Source organism: Carcharhinus amblyrhynchos, chromosome 10, assembly GCF_965287045.1.
Source record: "Carcharhinus amblyrhynchos chromosome 10, sCarAmb.v2.hapA, whole genome shotgun sequence".
NCBI classification, from domain to species: Eukaryota; Metazoa; Chordata; class Chondrichthyes; order Carcharhiniformes; family Carcharhinidae; genus Carcharhinus; species Carcharhinus amblyrhynchos.
The window spans coordinates 70,004,606-70,031,192 of record NC_137333.1 but is presented as its reverse complement, the minus strand read 5'-3'; the positions used below and the strand labels follow the sequence as shown (position 1 = coordinate 70,031,192).

Sequence of the window (26,587 nt, the reverse complement as noted above, 5' to 3'; positions counted from 1 at the left end):
TCTCAAACTCTCATTTCTTGATACTAGTCAGAGTGTAAAATAAAGCCTCGTTCTGAATTTTGAAGTCAAGTGCAGTAGTGGTGCTCGTATTGTGACATTAGCTTTCGACACACACCTATAGTGAGAATTTAAATTGCCATGAGAGAGAGATTTGTTGTTAGTGAGAGTGAAAATGGCTAGCAGTTGTGGTTTCTATTTGTAGTACATGCACGACCAAAATTGCATAAAGCAGTAAGGACATTGAAAAATCAGATCTAGTAAACATACTTTTAATTTTGTAAAATAAATTATAAACAAAACTTTACAAAATTAAAAATGTAAGCACTAAAAAGTATCATAATTTTGATGAAAACTTATTTTATAAGTTGCATAGAAAATAGTAGCAGGAGTAGGCCATTTGAGCCTTCCCCATCATTGTGTGATTGTGACTCTTCATCCAATGCCAAAGATGTGCAGATAGATTGACCATACTAAATTGCCCCCTAGTGTCCCAGAATGTGTAGATTAGCCAGGGGGTTAGCAGAATAAATTTGTGGGGTTAGAGGGATAGGGTCTGGGTAAGGTGCGCTGACAGAATTGATGCAGAATCGATGGGCTGAATGGCCTCTTCTCCACCATGGGGACTCTGATTCTCATGAATAGTCTGATTACCCCCATATCCTTGGATGCCTTTTTGCCCCAAGAGCAATATCTGTCTACCTCCTTGAAAACATATAATGTTTTGGCTTCATCCGCTTTCTATGGTAGCGAATTCCACCAGCAGCTGTAAGCGTGGAGAATAAACACCAATACTTCATTTGACCAAGCAGCCACACCAGCAGCTGTACCACTCTCTCCCTGGGATGAAGAAATCTCTCCTTACCTTAGTCCTAGAAGGTTTACCTGCTATCCTTAGATTATGATCCCTGGAACTGAACTCCTCCATCATCAGGAACATCCTTCCTGCATTTTACCTATGAGAATATTATAGTCTGAATCATGTTAACAAATCTGCTTATTGTTTATTGGACTTTTAAAAGATTATAGATTAAAAATCAAATCAGTTTTAACTTTTAAAACATTCTTTCTGGATTTGGCCTCCTTACTAACCTGCTAAGCCCTGAAATGCAACTCTAAAATTTTAAAATGTCATTAAGTCATAAGTATTGGGCAATCAAACTGAAATTTACACTTGTTTCATGGTTGTCTTTGGAAGTATCATTGGTTAGCCCTCTGCAACTTAAGAATTTGCGTTAGTGTGATGCGTGCACACTAGAAGTTGCATAGTTTCATGACGTCCAGTAATGGTGGATACCTAATGTGACAAGATCTGATCCAGTACTTGTAAATCAGATAATATACTTGATTTGAGAATCCTGTGTGTTAAAGAAATTTCTTTGGAAAATGTTTTCTGAAAAATTGACATACTAACACAGAGCCTGTTTTGGAGAATAACTAATTGTAGGGAGGTTACAAATATGAAAATCTGGTATAAGGTAAAATGTATTTTGTACTTCCATGGTGCGCTTTCTTAATTGGTTTTTGACTATTGCTTATGAGATGCAAATCCCATCATTAAATTTTATTAAATAGAAATCACATAACTGAAACAACTGACCAAATTAAGTGTTAGTGTCCAACCTCCACGTTTACAGTATCATCTGAGGTACCTGTTCTTCTTTTCATATCCTTTTTTCACCCACCACTCCTACTCTTAAACGTTGACCTGGTCTGTACTATAGTCATGAACTCCAGCAGTGCATTCCTTATGACTTTTTTGTTTAAAATAAAATGTGTTTTTATTCTGCCCTGAATCTCTTCCACTTAATCTTGCATTTTTTTAATCCATATCAACTGAAAGTTATCTATTTCTATCTACAGTGTTCAATCCAGTCATAACTTTAACCCCATTCATTGGATTGGTCCATAATCTCTGCTGTAACACAGTCCCAATTTTTGGAGCTTTCGTGTTTATATTTCTTGGTAACAGACAGCGTCCTGGTGAATCTATACTCTACATTCAATTGTCTTGAAATCCTTCCCATAGCGTTGAATCCAAATCTAATCTTGCTCGCATTTTCTGTAGATTCACTTTGACTATTTCCATAATAACTAGTATTTTGTTAACTTTTATGGTTTTATTCCTTTGAGTTTTTTTTTGTAATTATAGGCCTTACGTAGACATTCCCTTCATTTAAATTTGTTTCTAGTCTTAATTTATCTACAGTATTTTGATTTGCTTCCTTGGAGTTGTGTATTTATTCTGTCACTTTGCAATCTCACTTTTAAAAATGCCCTTCGTGTGAACTTTCCTTTCATATGTGCCCCATTTCAATCTGGAACCCTCAATTTTATGTTCATCTTTTTCACACTCTTTGCACTTTGAAGTTTACAATATGTACTGACATGAATTGCTTCCACATAATTAACTCTTTTCCAGCTTAACTTTTGCAAATTAATCCAAGCATGCCTCTGTTGTAAATATTGGTAAAATACACAGTTTTAAGTATTGCATTTTCTTCCCTCCATTTACACTCTCTGACCGAACTGTATGTTTCTTCTTCCATTTTCCTACCATGTATAGGGTTCAGTAGTTATGCTGACATCCTTTCATCTTTGATCTTTAACGCCACAGAATCTTCTAAACATGCTTTTAATGCAAATCATTCCTCTTCACAGGAAGTATTTCCCTATTCCTTTATATTAAGAATCCCAAAATAATAGTCATGTTTCTGTTAGAGTTATCAAATGTATGTATTCCTGTGACGTTTACTCCTAACTTTTTGTCTTTGTGGAAACATTGTGTGGACTAGTATGAGTTGGTCATTGTGGAATTCCTGTCCTGCAGTTGCATATTTGCAGGTTCTATGCCTGTCATTTATTAGTTTATACAATGCCTTGGTAGGGGAAAGCTTTGATGATTACATGAGTATGTACAAATGTAGCTATTCCTCACTTTGTGTATCTAATATATTCCTGGAAAAGGATGAGCTAAACAAAAATAATTTTGCCATGTGAAAACATGTTGATTTACGTTTCTGCCCCAGGCACTGCATTGCCTTCCACCCTGCTTATTGCAGCTGCACTAGACACAATATGTGTTACCTAGGGAGAAAGAAATCTTGAAAGTCATCTCAATTAATGCAGTATAAAGGAAACTGCCATAAATCATCTTCAAGGGTGTTAACAAGGCCATAAACAAATCTGGTGGCAACTGCTGGCAGAAGACCTGTTTTTGACCTGGGTATGTTTATTTGAGTTGGGAAACCTGTCTGCACTTTGGCTGTTGTAAGGCTTGTACTAGAACTTCGTGGCTAACACAGACCTAGAGCCGAAGCTAACTCCCTGCATACATGTATCAGGCCAGCCTTGCATCCCTGCTGCTCCTTGCCATTGCCGTCAATTGCACTTAGACCACTTGGGTGGCCTGCAACACTTTGGCAGTGTGGTTGTGCATTAGAACATAAGAACATAAGAAATAGGAGCAGGAGTAGGCCATCCAGCCCTTCGAGCCTGCCCCGCCATTCAATAAGATCATGGCTGATCTGTCGCTGCTCAGTTCCACTTTCCCGCCCTCTCCCAATTAGGCCATGGTTCTGAGTGGTGTGTGAGGAGGAGGTGATGTCCAGGTCCTCACCTTCAGGCAGGGTGCAACAGGGGTCAGCTGGAGGCCGGAGCACATTGCAGTCATTAAAGGGCGAAAGCTGTCTGGCCCAGCCATTTACTGAAGGATGTCAGATATTGCTCATTGTGCAGTGAAAGATATTTTGCACAAGTCCAAGAGGTTGTGAACACTGAAAGCATCGAAGCTGAAACTATAGTTTGGCACTTAACGTGCACTAAATCATGTTAAATTTTTTAAAATGTCTTGATTTAATTTATTTTCACATGTATTAGTATGCAGTGAAAAATATTGTTTCTTGCACACTGTACAAAGTATACCATACATAGAGAAGGAAACAAGGGAGTGCAGAGTGCACTGTTGCAGTCATAGCTAGGATGTGGAGAAAGGTCAACTTAATGAGGTAGCTCCATTCAGAAGTCTGGCAGCAGGGGAGAAGCTGTTCGTGAGTCGGTTGGTATGTGTCACAAACTTTTCTATCTTTTTCCTGACAAAAGGTGGCAGAGAATGTCCAGGGTGCGTGGAGTCCTTGATTATGTTGGCTGCTTTTCTGAGGCAGCAGCAAGTGTAGACAGAGTCAGTGGATGGGAGGCTGGTTTGCATGATGGACTGGGTTTTTGTTCGTGAGCCTTTGTAGTATTTTTGCGGTCTTGGACAGAGCAGGAGCCATACCAAGCTGTGATACAACCATAAAGAATGCTTTCTATGGTGCATCTGTAAAAGTTGGAGAGAGTTGTAGCAGACATGCCATATTCCCTTAGCCTCCTGAGAAAATAGAGGTGTTGGTGGGCTTTCTTAAATTAACTATAACATCAGCGTGGAGGGACTGGGACAGGTAGTTGGTGATCTGGACACCTAGAAACTTGAAGCTCTCGACCATTTTCATTTTGTCCCCGTTGATGTAGACAGGGCATGTCTTCCACTATGCTTACTAAAGTTTGTGACTACTTCCTTCATTTTACTAACAGTGAAGGAGAGATTATTGTCAGTTCACCAGATTCTCTGTCTCATTATTGTTTGACATCAGGCCCACTACGGTGGTGTCATCAGCAAACTTGAAAATTGAGCTGGAGGGGAATTTGGCCACACGGTGATAGGTGTATAAGGAGTGTAGTAAAAAGGCTGAGGACACAGCCTTGTGAGGCACCAGTGTTAAGGATGATGGGGGTGATGTTGCCTCCTTATTGATTGCAGTCTGTGGTCAGGAAGTCATGGATCCAATCATAGAGAATGGGGCCGAGCCACTGAGTTTGGAAATGAGTTTTGTAGGAATAATATTATTGAAGGCTGAGCTTTGGTAAATAGGAGTCTTGACATTGGTGTCTTTGTCTAGGTGTTCTAGGGTTGAGTGTAGGGCTAGCGAGGTGGCAACTGCTGTGGACCTGTTGTGGTAGGCAAGCTGTAGTGAATTCAGACCATCTGGGAGGCTTTAATTGATTCATACCATGACAAACTTTCGAAGCACTTCATAATGATGGCTGTCAGAGCCACTGGACGATAGTCATTAAGGCACGCTTCCTGGCTTTTCTTCAATACTGGGATGATGGTCATCCTCATGAAGCTAATAAGGAACTCAGGTTGGTGTAAAAAGAGGTTAAAGGTCTTTCTTTAAATCTTTCCATAAAAATTCAAATGCATTTTTAAATATTTGTACCAAGGGGGTATCAGACGGTTTTGAGTGGAATGTTTTGTAGTCTGTGCCTACAAAGAACATTGCTATTTTTGGATTGTCTGGGCTGCTGTGGTTTCCTGTTGCTGTGTTGGTAATTATGTAGCTACGTTGGAAGTACTAACTTTTGCTTGTGTGCTACATAATTGTGTTGCATCACAGTGAAATCAAGCAGCACTGGGGAAATTTAATGAAAATGTTGTTAAGTTCCTTGTCCACTGAAAGAAGTATCTGTGGAAGTTATTGATCTAATGTGTGTTCTGCAATAAATGTTAAATTCAGGCTGGTTGTTCTTTGTAGATTTGATGAGACGCCAAGAGGAGTTGAGACGTCTGGAAGAAATGAGGAATCAAGAGCTGCAGAAACGAAAACAAATAGAAATGAGGTATGTCCAATTCAGAGCATGATATTGTAGCATGTTACCGGATTCTTCTTCTTAAGTATTTACCTTAAACTTGTGGTAACAAGCTTGATGATCTGACTTGTCTGTTTTTCGTACATTTAAGTGGAAGAGATTAGAGTGATGGTTGTATCTGTTACTGAAAATCTGAAATGGAAGTTCACTACTCCTCCTGTATGCTAATGATGTTTTGCGTCATTTGTAAATGTCATTTTGAATGCTGACTTGTCTTCCAAATAATGTATTCTTTTAAGTGGAGCACAGTGAAATCAAATTTCACATCCTGTTGGTCTAAGTCTGTAACTGTCTAGTCTTGGATGCATGTAATTAATTAGCTCTACTTTGCATTTCTAATGAAAAACTAGTGCAAGGAATCATTTATTCATGAATCTCCTTTTTTTGGATCTGGCTGTGTATTACTGCTATGTGGTGGGTTTTTTTTGTGTGCGCTGGTCTGTGCCGTGCATTTTTGTTTGCATCAGCCATATAGTATGTGCTGCAATTAATTATATTGATCGGGAGAATGTTACTGCCGTACTTTTGTATGTTGATGGTGTCGTTATGAGATGGAATATAATTCGAGCTGCATGCAGGAGAAGAGATGCTGACATATGGGTCCAGGATTCAAAGTCCAGGTTGATGGCTTGGTAATTCCTTTTTGCTGGCAGTTTGTGTCTCACCTGAAATGAGTTGGGGTAGTCTCCATCTAGTTGTTAGCTGGCTTTAGTTCACAATAAAATCTTACCCTAATTTGGTGCTGAATGACGTATGTTACTTGTATAAAGCTGCTCAAAAAAAAGTGAGCAGTATAAAAATACCACACTAGCAAACAAGGTCTCGTCCCTATATCTTGAAGCACGTGTGTCTCTGTACCTGGCACTGTTGTAACTGCTACAAGAAAAATACTGAATTTATGTTGGTCCTCAGAAACCTGAAATTTGAAAAGGCAAGGACTTGCAATGAGAGTTGTTTCATTGTACCAGTTACCATACTAGATGGAGACTATCCCAACTCATTTCAGGTGAGACACAAACTGCCAGCAAAAAGGAATTACCAAGCCATCAACCTGGACTTTGAATCATGGACCCACGTGTCAGCATCTCTTTTCCTGCACTATCTAACCTCTCCCCAGCATGCAGCTTGAATTATACACGTTGAAATAAATACGTTTTCAGATTCCTGATTTATTTTGCTAATTTAAATGTCTGAGCAAGTACACGTGTTTAAAACACTAATAGAAGTCAACATTAATAATATCATCATGTCAACCTCTATTTCCAGGTAAAATTTGATAGTGTCCAAATCATCAGTTTGCTGTTTGGAAATACTCAGTAGGACAGTGGCATTTGGAGGGAACAACTGAGCTAATCTTTTGGGTCCCCAGATTCCCTCATGAGAATAACTAGTTTCTCTATCTTAATCAATTGTCTTTTTTTTATATATATAATTTTCAAGGTCCTGGTCTGAAACCTCTAAACATAGTGGAATAACTTTTTTTCCCTGTAGTGCAGTCCTTAAGTTAAATCACAGTATTACAGTGGGGTTTTGATCAATGTTCTGTACAACTACTGCATAATGTTCTTGCTTGAACTTTAGGGCTGAAGCTATTTGGCTACTGAAAGCTGCCACAGACCACCAATAACGTCCAGAAACGAGAAGTCATTATTTTTTCAGGTTGAAGTCCCTTAAATTGGCCTGTAATTTGCACGATTTGGAGGTGATCATCTATTATTTCTAGGCTGAAGGCTGGAAGTTGGCTGCGTTCATCAATTTGGATGTGTGCGATCTGTCCTGTGCTAAACCGGGGAGAAGGGAAAATCAGGCCACATGTTAGAAACTAACAAATTTTTCTGGTGTGTCATTGCATCATTTAGATATTTCCTTCCAAAATACTTCAGACATTGCATGCTTCAAAATATAATTGTTGTTTGTTTTTCCACAATCATGCGCAATGAACAACAAGTTAATCCCTTCGCTGTTGATTTGAGAGTGGAATATTAGCCAGACGTGAGAACAAAGCCTTTTACAAAGAACTTTTACTCCACGCCTGAACCAGAGTTCTCCAGCACTGCGGTAGTGTGCCACTCAAGATGATTTATTCATGTGCTGCACTTGCACTGCAGTCCGTTACTCTTTGATATGAGAGTACTATAAAATGAACCAAGCTAATTGCAAAATGCAAAAATAAATTTTTAGAATTGATGTGAAACTACTATATCGGGAGATGAGATAAAAAGCAAAAGTCCTGGAAATACTCAGCTATTTAGATAGCACCTGTTGAGACAAAATTTAATATTTCAGGTTGCACTGATTTCCCCACCACCACCACCACAGAACCATGGATTTGTGACATCTACTAGGTTGAGAACGCGTTGTCGGGGGTGCCAGGGCACTACTGTGTGAAATAATGTATGATAGGGTAGATGACGAGAGATTACGTGACATGGTTTCCTGGAACAACAGCCGAATGGCGTGGTAATGGATTGACTAGATTTCAGAGACAAAAGATGTGTCCCGATGAATGGCTATGTAGCAACCATTGAAATGCAGTAAAGGGATGCAAAGATACAGAAAGAAACAAGACAAGATTAAACCAGCTAAAAAGAGTATAGGACAAAATAGTGACAGAGGTTATGACTTAAAATTATTGAACTCAGTGTTGAGCACAGAAGACAGTAAGAGTGCTGAGTCAGAAGATGAGGTGCCTTTCCTTGACCTTGTATTCAGGCTTCATTGGAATGCAGGCAGGGATAGAAAGGTCACGGTGGGAGCAAGGTGAGGAATTGTAACAACAAGAGACAGGAAGCTCAATTTACATTTGTGAACTGAACAGATGTTTTTCAAACCAGTGGCATGGTTATCATTTGATCTCCCCTAGGGAACAGAGTGCATGAGCAGCAAATGCTATATACTAAATTGAAATGAGCACAAGAAACACTGAATTTGCTTAGAAGTGTTTGGGCCTTGGACCATGTAAAGGAAGGAGGTTAAAAAGACAGATGTAGTATCTTCAGTGCTTACATGGAATAGGGCAATGGGAAAGATGGTGTTCAATATGTCATGGAGGAGCATGTCCCTTTTGTAATGCTGAAGAGGACATGGCAGTGGAGATGTAATTGTACATGATGGAGGATTATATGTTGACTGCAAATGCTGGTGAGGTTGAAGGTGAAGACAAGACCTGCCATAATTCTGGGAGAAAGGGGAATCTGTGGGAGCAGAATTATATGAAACAGACATGGCCCTTGTGTTCTGGATAAAAGCAGATGTTGGAATCTGAAACCAAAAGAGAAAATGCTGAAAAATCTCAGCAGGTCTGGCAGCATCAAATGTGAGATAATGCATTTTGGAAGATCTCCTACAGATAGGAAATATACAGTAAATGGCAGAGCCCTTAAGAGTATTGCTAGGCAGAGGGATCTGAGTGTACAGGTACACAGGTCATTGAAAGTGGCAAGGCAGGCAGAGAAGGTAGTCAAGAAGGCATATGGCATGCTTGCCTTTAAAAATTGAGTTTAAAAAATTGGCAAGTCATGTTGCAGCTTTATAGAACCTTAGTGAGGCCGCACTTGGAATATAGTGTTCAATTCTGGTTGCCACACTAACAGAAGGATGTGGAGGCTTTGGAGAGGGTACAGGAAGGTTTCACCAGGACGTTGCCTGGTATGGAGGGCATTAGCTATAAGGAGAGATTGGAGAAACTTGGTTTGTTCTCACTGGAGCGATGAAGGTTGAGGGGCAACCTGATGGAAGTCTACAAGACTGAGGCATGGACAGAGTGGCTAGTCGAGCCTTTTCCCATGGTGGAAGAATCAATTACTTGGGGGCATAGGTTTAAGGTGTGAGGGGCAAGGTTTAAGGGAGAAGTATGAGGCAGGTTTTTTACATAGAGGGTGGTGGGTGCTTGGAACCCACTGCCGGGGGAGGTAGTGGAAGCGCGTACGGTAGTGACTTTTAAGGGCCTTCTTGATAAATACATGAATAAGATGGGAATGGAGGGATTTGTAGGGGATTTTAGTTAAGTTTGGCTGCAGGCTTGGAGGGCTGAAGGGCCTGTTCCTGTGCTGTAATTTTCTTGTCCTTCTGTAAGGAGAGAAAAGAGCTGACTTTTCAAGTGTAGATGACCCTTTGTCAAAGCTTTTGGCCCTTATGTTCAATTGGCCATGTTGGGGAAGGACCTTTTTTTGAGGGGGGAAAAGCACCAGAATGCAAGATTGCATTGTCAGAAAGTAAGAAACTGGAATAGAATCTTTGTAGGCAGCTGGGTGTAAGGTAGCTGTGGGCTTGTGGTGAACAGTAGTTAGTAGCTACTCCCAGAAAATGGAGACAGAAGTCCAGTACGGGAAAAGCTACAGATGGACCAAATGAAAATGACGACATGAAAGATATGTTTTATCTTTGCTTTAGTGTTAGTAAGACATCCTGTTCCCGCTTCTGCAAATCGTCCGGCCTCGCCTTCACTGTATCCCTGCCTCCACAGTATATATTATTTTGCATGTTTGTTGTCTCTGGGTTCATCTCTAACTGAGTTCTGTGACCTATAAAACTATTCTTTTGCATAGACTATGTAAAACTGGTGCCTAAGACCTAAGCTGCAGCAACAGCTCCACTGTCCAATAATCCCTGTTGCCTATCTGCAATTCCCAGCGTTTGCAGTCATCGTTTTCATGGATTCTTTCACCAACTATCTTAATCTCCATTCATCAGTGTTTGCGTGCATCTTTTCCTTTTCCAATTTCCTGTCACACACTCCTTTCTTTGCTTTTCTTTTAATGGCAGAATTTACCACATCGCCCGTGGTAAAATTTACATGTCCATGGTTGGTATGGGGGTGTTTTGAAATACATTTCATTTCTGTTGCGAATAGCTTGAATTTATCAAAACTTCAGTTGAAATTGAACTTCACTTGCTGCTAACTTTGATTTAATTTATTACTGTCACATTAATATACAGTGAAATGTATTATTTCTTGCATGCTATACAAAGCATGCCATTCATAGAGAAAGAAAGGAGAGTGCAGAATGTAGTGTTACTACATATGGTCCAGAATCTAGTGTCTGGCTTATCTGTCTTGAAACGTTGTTTTGGATCCGAATAGAAAAAGAATTCTCTTTTTTATTTCTAGATTGTGGATACTGTTGACAAGGCTGGCATTTACTTCTCATCCCAAACTGTCCTTTCAGCGGGTAGTCATCACCTTTTTAAGTTCCTGCAGCCTCTGTGGTGCTTATACTCCTATTGTTCAATAGGATGTTCCGGGATTATATTGCCAAGTCAAAGTGGTGTGTGACTCCTAATTTAATTTGAGTTTGTCTACTTGGTTTGATCTAAAAGACACTTGGGAAGCTTGCTGAACCTGATATTCCTATTTGCTTCGATCATTGGGGTTGCCGACATGGATGCACCTTGTAGATGGTGTATGGTGCTGGCATGGTGAAGAGAATGGTGTGCGAGTCAAGTGGCTGCTTTTTCTTGAATAGTATCGTGTTTCTTGACTGTTCTTGCTGGACTCACCCAGGAAAGTGGCAAATATTTCATCACATTCCTGATATGAATGTTGATAAGCTTTAGGTAGTCAGGGGGGAGGTGATGGCCTAGTTGCATTGTCATGAGGTTATTAATCCAGAAATTCAGCTAATATTCTGGGGACTTGGATTCAAATCCTGCCATGGCAGATGGTGGAATTTGAATTCAATTTAAAAAAACCTGGAATTAAGAATCTACTGATGACCATGAAACTACTGTCGATTGTCAGAAAAATCCATCCGGTTCACTAACACCCTCTAGGGAAGGAAATCTGCTGTCCTCACCTAGTCTGTGACTTCAGAGCTGCATTTCAGCTGGTTGACTTTCAGCTGCACTTGAGCAAATAGGGATGGACAACAAAGGTTGGCCAGCCTGCGATGCCCACATTCCATGAAGAAATAATTTTAAAAAGGAAGCGGGTCACTGTTGATTAGCAACCTCCTGACTTTTAGCAAATGTATTTGTGTCTGGCTCAATTGAGTTTGATTTAATGCTACCTTCAAGATGTTAATGATGGGGGAATTTGCTGACTGTGGATACTGTTGAAAATCCTGGCATGGTGGTCATTTCTTGTCACTTGTGGCCTAATAGTTATCTGCTGCTTAGCAGTTATGCTGCCCAGGCATTACTGCATAACAACATGGACTGCTTCATCTGAACAATTTCAAATAGAATTGCAATTATCAGTGGCTATACCACACAACACAATAAACATTGTCCTCCCTGTGAAATTCTGACATTGTCTCCACTAGGTATGTTTAGGGATCACTCCTATCTGTACTGTCATGGATACTTTTGCAGATAGATGAAGATTTTAAAGTGTTTGATGAAACATTGCAATAAACTGGCCAGCAAAATTGTGACTCATGGAGTAAGTGAAAGTTTTTTTTTCTTTTTGGTTATCTCACTGCCAGCAGGCAGCTATGTCCTTCAAGTCCATAGTGAGGCTGATGTGCGCATCCATAATATGTTGTGTGCCCTTTGCTCTTTTATAAAAATAATGCTGAAGGTGATGAAGTACTGAATCATCAGTTGAGGGAGCTTGATAGATGGTAATCAGCAGGTTTGCTTGGCCATGTTTAATCTGATGACATGAAAAACATCATAGCATCTGGAGTCAATGTTGATGGCTCCCAAGACCATTTTCTCCTCTCTGTATATTCCTATGCTCAGTAAGAAGTCTCACAACACCAGGTTAAAGTCCAACAGGTTTATTTGGTAGCAAAATCTACTAGCTTTCAGAGCACTGCTCCTTCGTCAGGTAAAGCCTTAACCGGAATCTTGGGCTCATATCTGTTCATGTACTGTTTATAGTACTGTTCATGTGGCATGAACCCAAGATCCCGGTTGAGGCCTTACCTGATGAAGGAGCAGTGCTTCAAAAGCAAGTGGATTTTAATAGAACATAGAATGTTACAGCACAGTACAGGGCTTTCGGCCCTCAGTGTTGTGCCATGCTGTGTCCAATCCCAAGATCAAGCTATCCCCTCACTAATAATCCTGAAGTGCTCCATGTGCCTATCCTCTTGAAAGTTCCTAAAGTGTTCGACTCCACTATCCCAGATTTTGCTACCAAATAAACTTGTTGGACTTTAACCTGGTGTTGTGAGATTTCTTACTGTGTTTACCCCAGTCCAACACCAGCAACTCCACATTATTCCTATGCTGCCATCTCTTGTGGGATCTGTCCTTTGGTTTAGGATTAAGCAGAGTTTGTAATAGAGGAGTCTGGGATGTTAGCTGAATACAGGCTAGCTTAACAAGCCTGAGAGATAACTTGCCCAACTTGGGCACAATTTGTGAGATGTTAATAAGGAGGAGCTTGCAGTATTGACTAAACCAGACATGCCTCTGTTTTCCACAATTAGGTAATAATCATGATGTACTTCAAAGTTTGTGTTTAGTAAAACCACAAATCAAGAAAATAGTTCCAATACCACTATCAGTTGTTTAAGTTGGACATATTGTAAGTTGCTTGTTATCTTAACAGAGTATACTAAATTTTGACAGACATGAAGAGGAACGTCGCCGACGAGAGGAGGAAATGATGCGCCAGAGAGAGCAGGATGAATTGAGAAGGCAACAACAAGAAGGGTATAAACCCAACTACATGGACAACGTAAGTAAGAAAACCAGCTTGGGTGGGTGACAGGAAAGTATTTATTTTAGACGAGTCCAGAATTTTATTTTGAAATTTGTATAAAAGGTGAAAGCCTTTTCCTTTTTAAGATTGTCCCTTTTATAGTAAAGATTAATACTGTTGATGTTCTGCAGTTTGATGGATTTTTAGTGGTCTGTAATTTTATTGCAGTTTTGTTGCCATAGCGTTGTGCAAAAGGACAGAATCCTGACTGTTTAATTTTTAAACTCTGTAGATTCTTCACCTATTAAATATAATTAAACACTTATCAAGTACTTTTTAAAAACATTTATTTCAACATAATTCAGTTTTAATCCAGCATTTGAATCTAGTGTTTCATTGTAACAGGTGAATATTTGCTGAGTAAGTTTCCTGATATAAATTCTATCTTTTTTCAAAAGGACACCCTGTCTAGAGTGCCTAAGTTGTAGTTCTAAAACATGTAACTCTAGTACTTTATCAGTATCATCCCCTCAACACAGAAGTATACTACTATCTGAATTTATTTTTATAAAATGCCACTTTTTTGATCTAGTTTGGACAACAGTAAACAAGCTACCACACTTTTAGACCAGATGTGATACGAGGAATTAATTTTTACAGACTTGTTACTAGGGTGCAAATGTGCAATGGTACTTTATTTCATACCACTGATTTCACGGTAGTGAAATTAATGCCATGTTTTTCACTTTGAATTGAATAGTAAGCTAGTTTGCACAGTTGTCTGATGTATACTCTTATTGGTATCAAAATCTCATTTGTTTAATTTTGTCATTGTTTCTGGACATATTCCTCACATAGTTTGGATATCCTTTTTTTGGTATTTTTTAAAAACTCTCAACATAGAGCAAATCCTAATTTCATTGTCAGTATTAAGCTACTAAAATGAGCCTCAATGATAAAAGTCCTAAAATGAATTTAAAGAGAGAACTTTTGATTTTTGTTTCTGTATATGCTAATGCCAACATATGAAGAGCGGTGAATCCTTTTTTAATTCATTAATGACTACTGCATCCAATGAGAATTAAAGGTGCCTCCGTTGTTTCTATCTTTTTACTTCTTTCAGCAACACAACAGGATGTTGCTTCTGAACCAGGTGACTTAGTGGAATAATCTTTATAGCATGCTTACTCTATTATCATCTGTCTCTGACCTTAATGTCATCTTCTTCCTTTTGTGAAGGCAGGTGCAAAGTACCCAATTAAAGCTTGGCCTTAGCTTTGTCCTCTACCTCTGTCTTTGTATGGCGATCTACCTTTGTATATGCTGAATGGTTTACTGCTTAAAACTTATCTATAAAGTACACTTTTTGGTCATAATGTTTTTGGGTTCAATCTAATATTGCCTGCTAATCTTTCTTGTAAACTCATCGTCGCCCATTAACTCTTCAGTTTCCTCTTCTTCTATCTTGTATGTTTGTAAAGGGCCAGAAGGAGGCAATTCGGCCCCTTGAGCCTGCTCCACCATTCAGCATAAGATCATAGAGCATTACAGCACAGTACAGGCCCTTTGGTCCTTGATGGTTTCATGTGTTGGCGCAACAATCTAAAGCCCATCTAACCTATGCTATTCCAATATCATCCATATGTTTATCCAATGACCATTTAAATGCCCATAATGTTGGCGAGTCCACTTCTGCTGCAGTCAGGGCACTCCATGCCCTTACTACTCTGAGTAAAGAATCTATCTCTGACATCTGTTCTATATCTATCACCCTCAATTTAAAGCTATGTCCCCTCGTGCTAGTCACCTCCATCCAAGGAGAAAGGATGGACAGTGAGAGCCTACCTAATCCTCTGATCATCTTATATGCCTCTATTAAGTCAGCCCTTAACCTCTCTAACAAAAACAGCCTCAAGTCCCTCAGCCTATTCTCATAAGACTTTCCCACTGTACCAGGCAACATCCTGGTAAATCTCCTCTGCACCGCTTCTACGTGCTTCCTATAATGCGGCAGCTATATCCGCAATACTCCAAGTGCGGCCACAGCAGAGTTTTGTACAGCTGCAACATGACCTCATAACTCCAAAACTCAATCCCTCTACCAATAAAAGCTAACACACCGTATGCCTTCTTAACAACCCTATCAATCTGGGTGCCAACTTTCAGGGATCTATGCACGTGGACACTGAGATCTCTCCGCTCATCCGCACTACCAAGTACCTTACCATTAGCCCAGTACTCTGTATTCCTGATACTCCTTCCAAAGTGAATCACCTCACACTTCTCCGCTTTAAACTCCATTTGCCACCTCTCAGCCCAACTCTGCAGCTTATCTACGTCCCTCTGTAATCTGCAACATCCTTCTGCACTGTCTACAACGCCACCGACTTCAGTGTCTTCTGCAAATTTACTAACCCATCCTTCTATGTTCTCATCTGGGTCATTTATAAAAGTGACAAAACAGCAGTGGCCCCAAAACAGATCCTTGCAGTACACCACTAGTAACTGAACTCTAGGATGAACATTTCCCATCAGCCACCAGCCTCTGTCTTACAGCTAGCCAATCTCTGATCCAAAATGCTAAATCAGCTCAATCCCATGTCTCCCTATCTTCTGCAATAGCTTATCATGGGGAACGTTATCAAATGCTTTACTGAAATCCATATACACCATATCAATTGCTTTACCCCATCCACCTCTTTGGTCACCTTCTCAAAGAACTCAGTAAGGTTTGTGAGGCATGACCTACCCTTCACAAAACAGTGTTGACTATCCCTAATCAAATTATTCCTTTCTAGATGATGATAAATCCTGTCTCTCATAATCCTTTCCCAAACTTTGCCCACAACAGAAGTAAGGCTCACTGGTCTATAATTACCAGTGTTGTCTCTATTCCTCTTCTTGAACAAGGGGCCAAAATTTGCTACCCTCCAGTCTTCTGGCACTATTCTTGTAGACAACGACAACCTAAAGATCAAAGCCAAAGGCTCTGCAGTCTCCTCCCAGAGAGCCCTAGGATAAATCCCATCCAGCCCAGGGGACTTTTCTATTTTGATACTTTCCAGAATTGCTAACAGCTTCTCCTTTTGAACTTCAATCCCATCTAATCTAATAGCTCCTCGACAGCGTGGTCCTTTCTTGTATGAATACTGACGAAAAATATTCATTTAGCTCCTCTCCTATCTCTTTGGCCTCCATGCACAACTTACCACTACTGTCCTTGACTGGCCCTAATAATACCCTAGTCATTCTTTTATTCCTGACGTACCTATAGAAAGCTTTAGGGTTTTCCTTGATCCTATCTGCCAGAGACTTCTCATATCCCCTCCTGGCTCTTCTGAGCTCTCTTTAGGTCCTTCCTGGCTAATTTGTAAATCATGGCTGAGCTCTGTTTCGAATTCCACATACTCATCTTAGCCCTTTGTGATCTGATTCCCTTGCTTAACAAGAATCTGTTGACAGCTGTCTTAAAAATGTTCAATGACCCTCACCTCCACCACCTTCTAAGGCAGAGTTGCAAAGTTGCACAACCCTTTTGAGAGGAAAAATATTCTCTTTATCTCTCTGCTAAAAGGGCACTCCCTAATTTTAAAACACTGCCTCATATGTCTGGACTCATCCATAAGAGGAAACACCCTTGTCAAGACTGTTCAGGATTTTGTATACTTCCATCAAGTCATCCTTCCCTTTTCTAAACTCCAGTGAAAACAAACTTGGTCTGTCCAGCTTTTCCTTGCAAGATAACCCGCCCACTCCTGGTATCAATCTAGTTAACCTCCTCTCAATGCCCCAATTTTTAATAAGGAGACCAATGATGTACGAGGAATTCAAGATATCATCTCACCAAAGCCCTCTATAACTGAAGTCTAACCTCTTTATTTTTATGTTTAATTCCTCTCCTTATAAAGGATAGCATTCCATTAGCCTTCTTAGTGATGTGCTGTACCTGAATGCTAACATTTTGTGATTCCTGCATTACAAAACTTTGATTTTTCTGTACCTCAGAATTCTGCATTTGTTCAGTTTATATGATGCCCCGCCACTTTATTCTTCCTGCAAAAGTGTATACCATCTACTCCTGCCAGAATTTTGCGCAATCACTCAGATCTGTATCAATCTGCAACATCCTTGTGTCCATTTCACAACATACTTTCCTACCTATCTTTGGGTCCTCTGTGAACTTTGCTGCCACACCTTAGCACCCCCTGATCTAAGTCATTGGCATAAATTGTAAAAAGTTGATGTCTTAGCACACGCAGGTGTAGGACCACGCATGCCATGCCATGTCTTGCCAGTCAGAAAAAGACCCATTTATGCTTATACTCCTGTTTTTTTTTGCCAGCCAATTTTCTTTACAGGCTGATACATTAACCTCTATGTCATGAACTTTTAGTTTATATGGCACTTTATCAAATGTCTTCTGGAAATCCCGGTGTGCCTTCCCGAGTACACAGCTCTAACCTCAATGATAAATTCTCTCTGATTTTCTGATTTTCACCAGTTTCCTCATGTTCTAATTTTTCTCCTGGTTAACCTTTTGGTCATTCTTTGCAGTTCTTTATCTTCTGACCTATTACTCGTTTTTGGACTTTTTCCTTAAGTTTGATACTTGCCTTAATTTATTTTGTTAACCACAAATGGTTACAGATTTTTTGAATATACATTAAGTATTATGAAATATCCCCTGAAGATCAGCCGCTGCTGCTCTGTTGATTCATCTTCTGCCCTCTTATCTCTGTTTGCTTCAACTAGTTAAACTTTCATGTCCACTTAGTAACCTTATTTAAATAGCAGTCTTAGACCCATTTTCTTCTCCCTTTCAAACTGGATGTAAAATTCAATCACATTGTGATGGCTGTTACCTTGGGGTGCCTTGACTCATCATTAATTCTGTCACGTTACACACTGCCAAATTGAATGTAATCTTCCTAATTGATTCCAGGAAGTGCTGCTTTAAGAAACTTTCTCAAGCATTCTGTGAACTCTGCATCCAGGCCAGTACTGCCAATCTGATTTAAACCAGTTCATTTGTAGATTAGAATCACCCATGATTATTGTCATCCCTTTATCACATGCCTCCAATATTTCCTCGTGTACTTTGTCCTTTTGTGGTTCTAACGTAATGCTTGATTAATATTGTCATGTCCCTTCCTTTCTCCTTTTCTAGCTTTACAAATATTCAGTATCCAGTAATATTTCTGGCTTTGTTTGAATCAAATCTGTTACTCGGATACACGATGATGCTATCTAACACTTTGTGCCTACAACTCACCAATCTTTGCTACTTTTGTTATCTGTCTGGTCTTTTTTGCAACTTTGGGAATTTTAATGTTGCTTGTATCTCTTTGACTTCTGATTTCACTTCTGCTCTTCGCTTCCTATTTTCCAATTCCTGCTTTCTCCCTCCTTAGCAATGCTAGTTGATCTCTTAGCAACAGCATTTTTGTTGGCTTTGTTCAGGTGCATCCCATCCATCATGCCTAGGTGCCTATTCCCTGAGAATCCATCCCAATGTCCAGGAACCTGAAATCTGCCCTCCTTCACGCATTCTTAGTTATACCTTTGCCTACCTTATTTTCCTGTTTCTATACTCACTAGGACTGAGCCTGAGATTACCTTTTTAAGATCCTGTTTTTGGATTTTTTTTCCTTTAGCTTCTAAAACCTGAAGCATGTTGACTTTTTCTCTGTCTATGTCATTAACTCCATTACAGGCTGTTCCCCTTCTGGGATATCCTGTGTCTGCCTGGTGTCCTTTACTGTGGCAACACATCATTCAGAAATCACTGTTGTGATTACAGAAATGCCTGTTCACGCTGACAGCTAACAAATTAGATTTGACTACTGCATGTCCACTCAAATTTCCCGTCAACTCAGTGAAATCTCCCATGTTGCCAGTGGTTTGATTCTTAATCTTACTCCTTCAAGAAGTCACCACCCTTGCTAACAGCAAATGCTCTTGGCCTGGAATATTCCTGCACTTACTGTGTATTGTCCTAAATTGTCTAATGGACACCTGCCACCACCTGCAGCTGTGGAGTAAGCCCATACTGGAAATCCATTGTGGAAAGTCTCACATTCCCAAAAGCATTTGGTGATTGGAAGTGGAGTTCAAGCAACTTGTGGCAATTCCCGCTACTGCCATTACCCAGGATACTTTACCACGTAGATCTGAATGTGCATGCAGTGAGTCCCAGCTGGCCTGCCCTGATGATTAATGCATAGACCTCTGAAACACTAAGATGCAGAGCAATAAAATGCCTGAAGAAACTGATGTCTAAGAAACCCAGACATTGACCTGCGAGTTTGAGCACTAAAATATTGATGGAACAGCAATAATTACTGATGTAGCCACAGTGCATATTAGATTATTTTTTGATTATTAAGTAGAAACACTGGAGCTTTAATTCTTTTCACTTGAATTTGCATCTTTAGAACAATTTGGGTGATGTACTCACTTCTTCCCCTGCTACCATAATGCACCTGAGCAGTAGTTATAAATTGTGAATTTCAGACAGGGTAAAACCATTTCCAAACTGACATTTTTCTGCTGACCTGTATTCTAGTGGAATTAATTTTGTTGGCCAAGTGTTTAATTTGCTGTAAAGTAACCTTGCCAAGGCACCTTTGAAAGCACATTCCAAACCCCTGATCTATACCACCTAGAAGGATATGGGTAACAGACGAGTGGGAATAATACCAGCTGCAGCCATTCAAACTTAAAACTGTATCGCCTCCTTCAGAATTGCTACGTAAAAATCCTGGAACTCCCTCCCTATGTACCTGCACCATATGGACCACAGTGGTTCAAGAAGGTGACTTCACCACTACCTTCAGTGGCAGTTTAAAATGAGCAATAAATGCTGGCCTTGCTAGCAGTGCTCACATCTCATGAATGAATGCATTTTTTAAGGAGCACTGCCAAATTGTAAGTTTATTGGTGTTTCTTGTGCTGTAACTTGATGAAATGAGAGACTTCTACACATGTTAAGTCATAAATATGTAAAACATCTGCAATAAAATCTGATTTGTTGTGCAGTGACTACAGAAAATAAATTCCTTAGTTAAATAATTTGAAACTGGCAACTGTGGATATGACATATTGTCCATATATAAAGCGGTATGAAGGAAGAAGGAACAGGTAGTTATGATTTTGAGTAACTCCTCTTGGTTGCATAGCTTTTAGGTATTTAGTCATGAACTATTTTGTGGGAAACTGCTGATCGGTATTACAACCAATTGCTGAATTTTAGTTGACCTTTCCTCATCTTAAAAAAGGAATTCCACTGACTAGTTCACACACTGATGCTTAAATCCCAGTCATGTAAAGATTATGATTCCCAACACTGAATCCTAAATTGCAATTTATTATACTGTATATTTATTATCAAATTAACATAATGCTGTTAATCACAATCCAGCAAATGAAAATGTTGAGTATAATTTGTAGAACGTTGTGAAATTTTGAATTTTTAAGGCATGTTTGCCTGTGAGAAATTGAGACTGCAAGTGTAAACCTGCGTCCTATCATTGCACAAAGCATTGGAAATGTAGACTGTCTCAATACTGATCCATGGAGATGTGTTTGGTGTTGAACTGAAAATTTGATATTTCAATTGCATAGGTGATAGCCATGAAATTTGTAATTGCCTATCTTTTTTCAAAGTTGGTCCTATTTGTTTGTTTACAAATTATAAATGTACAGAATAGAATTGGTAGTTAACACACAAATCATGAGCAAATCATTGACGCATGGTGTCGCAGTGGTTAGCACAGCTACCTGCCAGCGCCAGGGATCCAAGTTTGATTCCTGGCTTGGGGCATTGTCTGTGTAGAGTTTGTACATTCTCCCTATGTCTGCTGTTTGTGGGATTTACCTTGCCTTTTGGCTTTTGAAAAGCCAAATGAAATTTAGCTAATCTGAAGCAGCAACATTGGGTACCAGCAACAGGTCAAGAAGTTTTGGCCCTTGGGGTATTCACTGTTTACACACCAATTCAGGTGCTGAATAGGTGTGGTGACTGGTGAGGGGAAGACTACCAACAAGGCTGTCATCATGAACTATTCAAATGTTACTTTCTAGGATTGATGGATTTTCTAATAGGTTTTAGATTGCTTTCCATCAAATCTGTTGAGTTTATATGCTCTTCAGTTGTCTTCTCAGTTCCAATTTCCCTGTTAGCTGATGTAATTTTATCACGTTCTCACCCTTAAACAAAGGAAGCACATAGTTTAACTAATAATAATGGCTAAAGAAGTTGTATGCTTCCAGACTGAAGGATGAAAAGGGTATCAAAGCTCTGTTAATGCCTCCTTTTTCATGAAAATGATGGTACCACAGAGGGATAATTAATGTCAAAGATCCAGATTTTTTTAAAGAACTGAACAACATTAGCTATACAGAGGTCAAGAGCATTTCATGACAGCAGGGTGCCCTGGGCCTGGGAAAGCATTCTGTAATCCAAGAAATCTTGACAGCTCTTTTGGTTGAACTTTTCTCCTGTTTCGTTTGAAAACAGCAGACCCCGTAGTTTTGGATTCCCTCTCGATAAGAGTTTTAAAAAGTGTTCAAACACTATCAACAAAATTGGGATTCCTGAAAGGCTCCAATATAGTCTATACTTAGAGAATCCATAATTCCTTTAGATATCTTCATTCTAGAGTTTGGTGGCTTTGCCTGGTATTGCCTGTTAAAATTCAGTTATTGCTTTGAACAAGAGGGAGACAATGGTTTAGTCTTAATCTCACTAGCTGTTAATCCAGAAGCTCAACTAATATTTTGGGAACTCTGATTCAAATCCTGCAACGGCAGATGGTGGAATTTAAATTCAATAAAAAATATCTGAATTAAGAATTTACTGATGACCATGAAACCATTATTGATTGTCAGAAAAACCCATCTGGTTCACTGTTGTTCTTCAGGGAAGAGGTCTGCCTCCTTAACTGGTCAGGCCTAAATGTGGCTCCAGAGCCACAACAATGTGGTTGACTCAACTGAATAAGGGCAAATAGGGATGGACCAGCTAGTGACACCCATATTCCATGAATGAATAAAAACAAAGTCCAGGTTTGCTGATCTTCTGGACATTTGTTTGTAGTCTTAGAAGAATTTAGATGAGAAACTACTAGCATGCACCATTTTGCAGTCACTTTACAAAAGCTCCCGCACACAGCATGGTTTTGGAAATCCTCATTTAAGATGAACAGTTTTTCCTCTTATGGTATAATCTGTAATGAACTGAAGGGTTACTAGTGCATGTACTGATGCCCTGAAATACGTAATTTTGTACCTTGCCTGCCAACTGAGCAAATTCTGCTATTTCAAGAAAGGGTGGACTTTTATGACATTGAAGTGCTTAAAAAATTTGGAAGACTTATTTTTAGCACCGAGCACAGTATTTGGAAAGAAAGGTTGCAATGATGGTAAATGTGCTACCTTTCAGTGTTTATCGGATGGGGACTGGCAGTTTGCCAGCAAAGGTTTCACATTTAACCTCATAATTCTGTGTCAAATTTTAGGGTTACAATTAGGTTTAATATGCAGGCTTATTGCATATATTTTCATTGTACCTACTTGAATTTGAGTAATTTATAATCTTTGTAAGTACGTGCAAGCTTTGTTCTTGCTATTTCAAAGCTGCAGTTGAAAAATACGTTGCACAACTGGTGATTGTTATCCTCTTCGGGCATATTGCTAATAAATACAACAAAAATATTTCCATTAAGTACGTGTGTTTTGCATTAATTTATAAATGAAGCAAGTGAATGAAAGGAGGCTATGTTGTCTTTGTCACCATTTTTGGCTATTCTACAAATGTTTTCCCAGAATTAAAATTTTGAGTCTGTCTTCCAAACACTTAAAATCTATGGAAGATTTGTGTGTTTAGAATGTATTTAATAACACATTGCATGTTATTAATTAAATTAATTGCTCCATGTTTGAATCCCTCCAATCAGGTTTCCGCCCCTGCCACAGTACCGAAACAGCTCTTACCAAAGTTACAAATGACCTCCTATGTGACTGTGTCCAAGGTAAAATTTCCCTCCTCATCCTTTCGACCTGTCTGCCGCCTTTGACACGGTTGACCATACCAAACTTCTCCAATGCCTCTGCACTGTCATCCAGCTGAGTGGGACTGCTCTCATCCTTTTCTATTATCTTCATAATTTTTGCCAGTGAGTCATTTGCAAGGCTTTGTTTCTGTTTCTGCACTGTTACCTCTAGTGTCCACCAGGGATATATCCTTGTCCCCTCCTATTTGATATTGCATTAGTTTTCAAATGTGCTGATGATCTCTCCCTCTCTCTCTCTCTCTCTCTCTCTCTCTCTCTCTCACTTATCCAGTACTAAGTGAACAGAATTTTATTTTAACTAAACATTGTGGAAGACTGAAGCTGTTATTTTTGGCCCCTGCTTCAAATTCTATCTACCAACTCCATTGCTCCCCTGTCAAATATCTGAGACTAAGCCAATTTGCTCTCAATCTTAATATCACATTTGATCTGGAGATGAGCTTCTGATTTCATTTATGCCATCACTATGACTTGCTATTGTCACTTCTATAACATGGCCCCTGCCTCATCCCATTTGCTGCTGAAACCCTCAGACGTGCTTTTGTTAACTTGAAACTCAACTATTGTACCCCTTGCTGGTCTCCCACGTTTTACCCTCCATAAACTTAAGGTCATCCAAAAATCTACTCGTATCTTAATTATCAGCAAGCACAGAATTTTTTTTCTCTTTCCCCCGCCATCATCTGTGCTTGGCTTCCTGTCAAGCAGTGTCTTGACTTTTTTTTAATTCTTGTGCTTTTCAAATCCCTCCTTTCCTCCCCCAACTCTAATGTCCTCTAACTCTACAAACCTCATATGTCTGCAATACTTAATTCTGGCATCCTGTATATGCCAGGTTTTATTTGCGCAATCATTTATGGCTGTGCCTTCTTTTGCCTAGACTCCGAAGCTCTGAAATCCCCCCTTTGCCTCTCTTCCTTGCTTTCTGCCCTTTAGACGCCATTTAAAATGATAACTCTTTAACCAAGCTTTTGGTCACCTGACCTAATTCTCCTCCTGTTTGTTCTGTGAACCACCTACTGGTGTTTCAATACCTTTTAAAGGTGTTAAATACATACAAGTTCTTAACATTCAAAATTGATTTGGAACAGCAGAATTTTGAAGTTAAATTATATTGCTTTAAACTATTATTTCCAGTGATTTGATGTTAAGGATACGTAAGATGATGCGACCAAAGCTTCAGCCGATGATCAGTGTATGGTCAACTTGTAAAGCCAATACTGGACAGAACTGCTTTTGAATCACTTTGGAATCATACGCACTTCTTAGAAATAACTTTTAAAATATTGTGGCAAATTGAAAATGCCAAGAATTTTACTGTTTCTATCAGCCAGTTGCGAAAGGAACACAGAATTTTGCAAAATAGTTGTACTACAGTGACAGTGCACATCTAAGTTTATTTATCTGGTATGTTTCTAAAACTGAGGATCTTACTGTGCCAAAGGTAGTCTACTACTGTAATATGAACATGATTTTGGCACGACCAATGTTAATGTTTAATGTTTGTTTTCTCAAAATAGTTTTGAATCTACAGTATACTTGTGATCTAAACCAGGTCTCCATGCCTATGGCAAGATGTAAGAGCTGCTACCTGATTTATTCTATTTCTCGTCATTCATAATGCCTGCAAGCAGGGAAATATCACACAACATACCTCACCCATGGAAACTCGTATGCAGAATAATCCAGTGCTGCTGAGCTACCGTTAGGCTATTTGGAACCTTGAATTGTTCTTGGTATCCCAATCCAAGTAATCTTTGTATTTCAGTAGGTTTAGACACCATACTCAATCTTATAAATCCCGATCTGTTGATTTATTTTCTACTGTGTCACAACATTGCATTAAACTGTCCATGGTTACTAAATATTATGGTAAGTGCATGTGCATTGTTGTAAATCCATCATTAACTTAAAATTTAGTGCTTTTTAAGAACATAACATAAGAAACAGGAGCAGGAGTAGGCTATCTAGCCCCTCGAGCCTGCCCCGCCATTCAATAAGATCATGGCTGATCTGAAGTGGCTCAGTTCCACTTTCCAGCTTTCTCCCCATAACCCTTAATTCCCTTGCCTACCAAAAACTAAACCATTTTTAAAGCAATGTAGTAGTTTAACTTCAGTTGCCAGCAAAATGCTCTCTTGTGACAAGTAATGGAATAATTTATAAAGGCATAAATTATTGGCAAAGAATCCATTTGAATAGAATCCCTACAGTGCAGAAAGAAGCCTTATGGCCCATCGAGAAGGTTACTGCAGAATTAATACGCTGTTAACATATGGCTTTAATGAATAAAGTAATTTTATAATTTTAAGTTAGCCCTGGATGAGCAATATTCTTATTTTACCTGCTCGTTTTCAACTTGAGTGACCACATCAGCAAAATTAAACACATTTTCTTGGAATCTACTGAATTAATGCCTCAGATAATTTGCAGGTAAAATCTGCATGTCCTCTATGAATAATGCTATTTCAAAGAAGCATGTTTCTGTAGAAAAAATCTGGTTATCATAAATCAGAGTCATGCGAAATATGTGGAAGTATATTATGCTTTTCAAAACCAAACTGGCTATTCCAAAACTGATCAAGAATTTTTGTTTCAGAACAAATAGTCAATGCATGAATAGTAGAAAATTATCAAGTTGAGTTTTTTTCAATCATGCAGTACTTGTGCTTTTTAAATATTTTCAGATCCTTTTGGAAGTATATCTTCTGTACTGTAGTGTAAAGAACAAAAATAACCCCTAAAGGCTGTAAATGCCCCTGATTTACGAATTGCGTCTCAAATTGTAGATTGAAGGGTCATGGTTGTGTCATGGCATACTGCTTACATATTTGAGAAACTTGTTGGTTAACTCATGCCTCATTTGGTACCAGGTCTTCAGTTAAGATCTGCAATAATTTGCACATGTGTGTTTTGTTTTATTGGTATGCTTTTTTCTTACTCTTTCAGTCTAGCCAAACTTGGCATAACTGGGAACTAAACATTAACATTGAGAAAGAAACACAAAGTTGAAAATTGATTACACAATTTGATAATGTAAGAAATCAAAGCAAAATGCTGAAAATAGTCAGCAGATGTGGCAGTATTAGCATTTCCTGTTTGTGTTTCAGATTTCCAGCATCTACAGTGTTCTGCTTTGATTGTATAAGATGTTGGTAGTTTGAAATCCTTTCTGTTTAACTGTTGAGTTTTTTGAAATGTGTTGAGAATTAACTAATCAAGAGCTTGTTAGTAA

At 39.2% G+C, this 26,587-nt stretch overlaps 1 protein-coding gene across 7 annotated transcripts in view; it reads left to right on the top strand.

Moving 5' to 3' along the window:
- The window catches only part of pspc1 (paraspeckle component 1), a 108,926-nt gene that overhangs the window by 14,988 nt on the left and 67,351 nt on the right, over positions 1 to 26,587 (top strand). For 5 of the 7 annotated variants that reach the window (XR_013888053.1, XR_013888052.1, XM_080197306.1 and 2 more), the window contains 3 exons: positions 5,571 to 5,655; positions 13,207 to 13,315; positions 23,236 to 23,310. Coding sequence is in view for 5 of the 7 variants with exons in the window: in XM_080197306.1 (XP_080053432.1) it covers positions 5,571 to 5,655; positions 13,207 to 13,315; positions 23,236 to 23,310 (269 nt within the window). In the remaining 2 variants the exon portion in view is untranslated. The remainder of the gene's footprint in view (positions 1 to 5,570; positions 5,656 to 13,206; positions 13,316 to 23,235; positions 23,311 to 26,587) is intronic. The other 2 variants (XM_080197305.1, XM_080197304.1) reach the window with 1 other exon arrangement.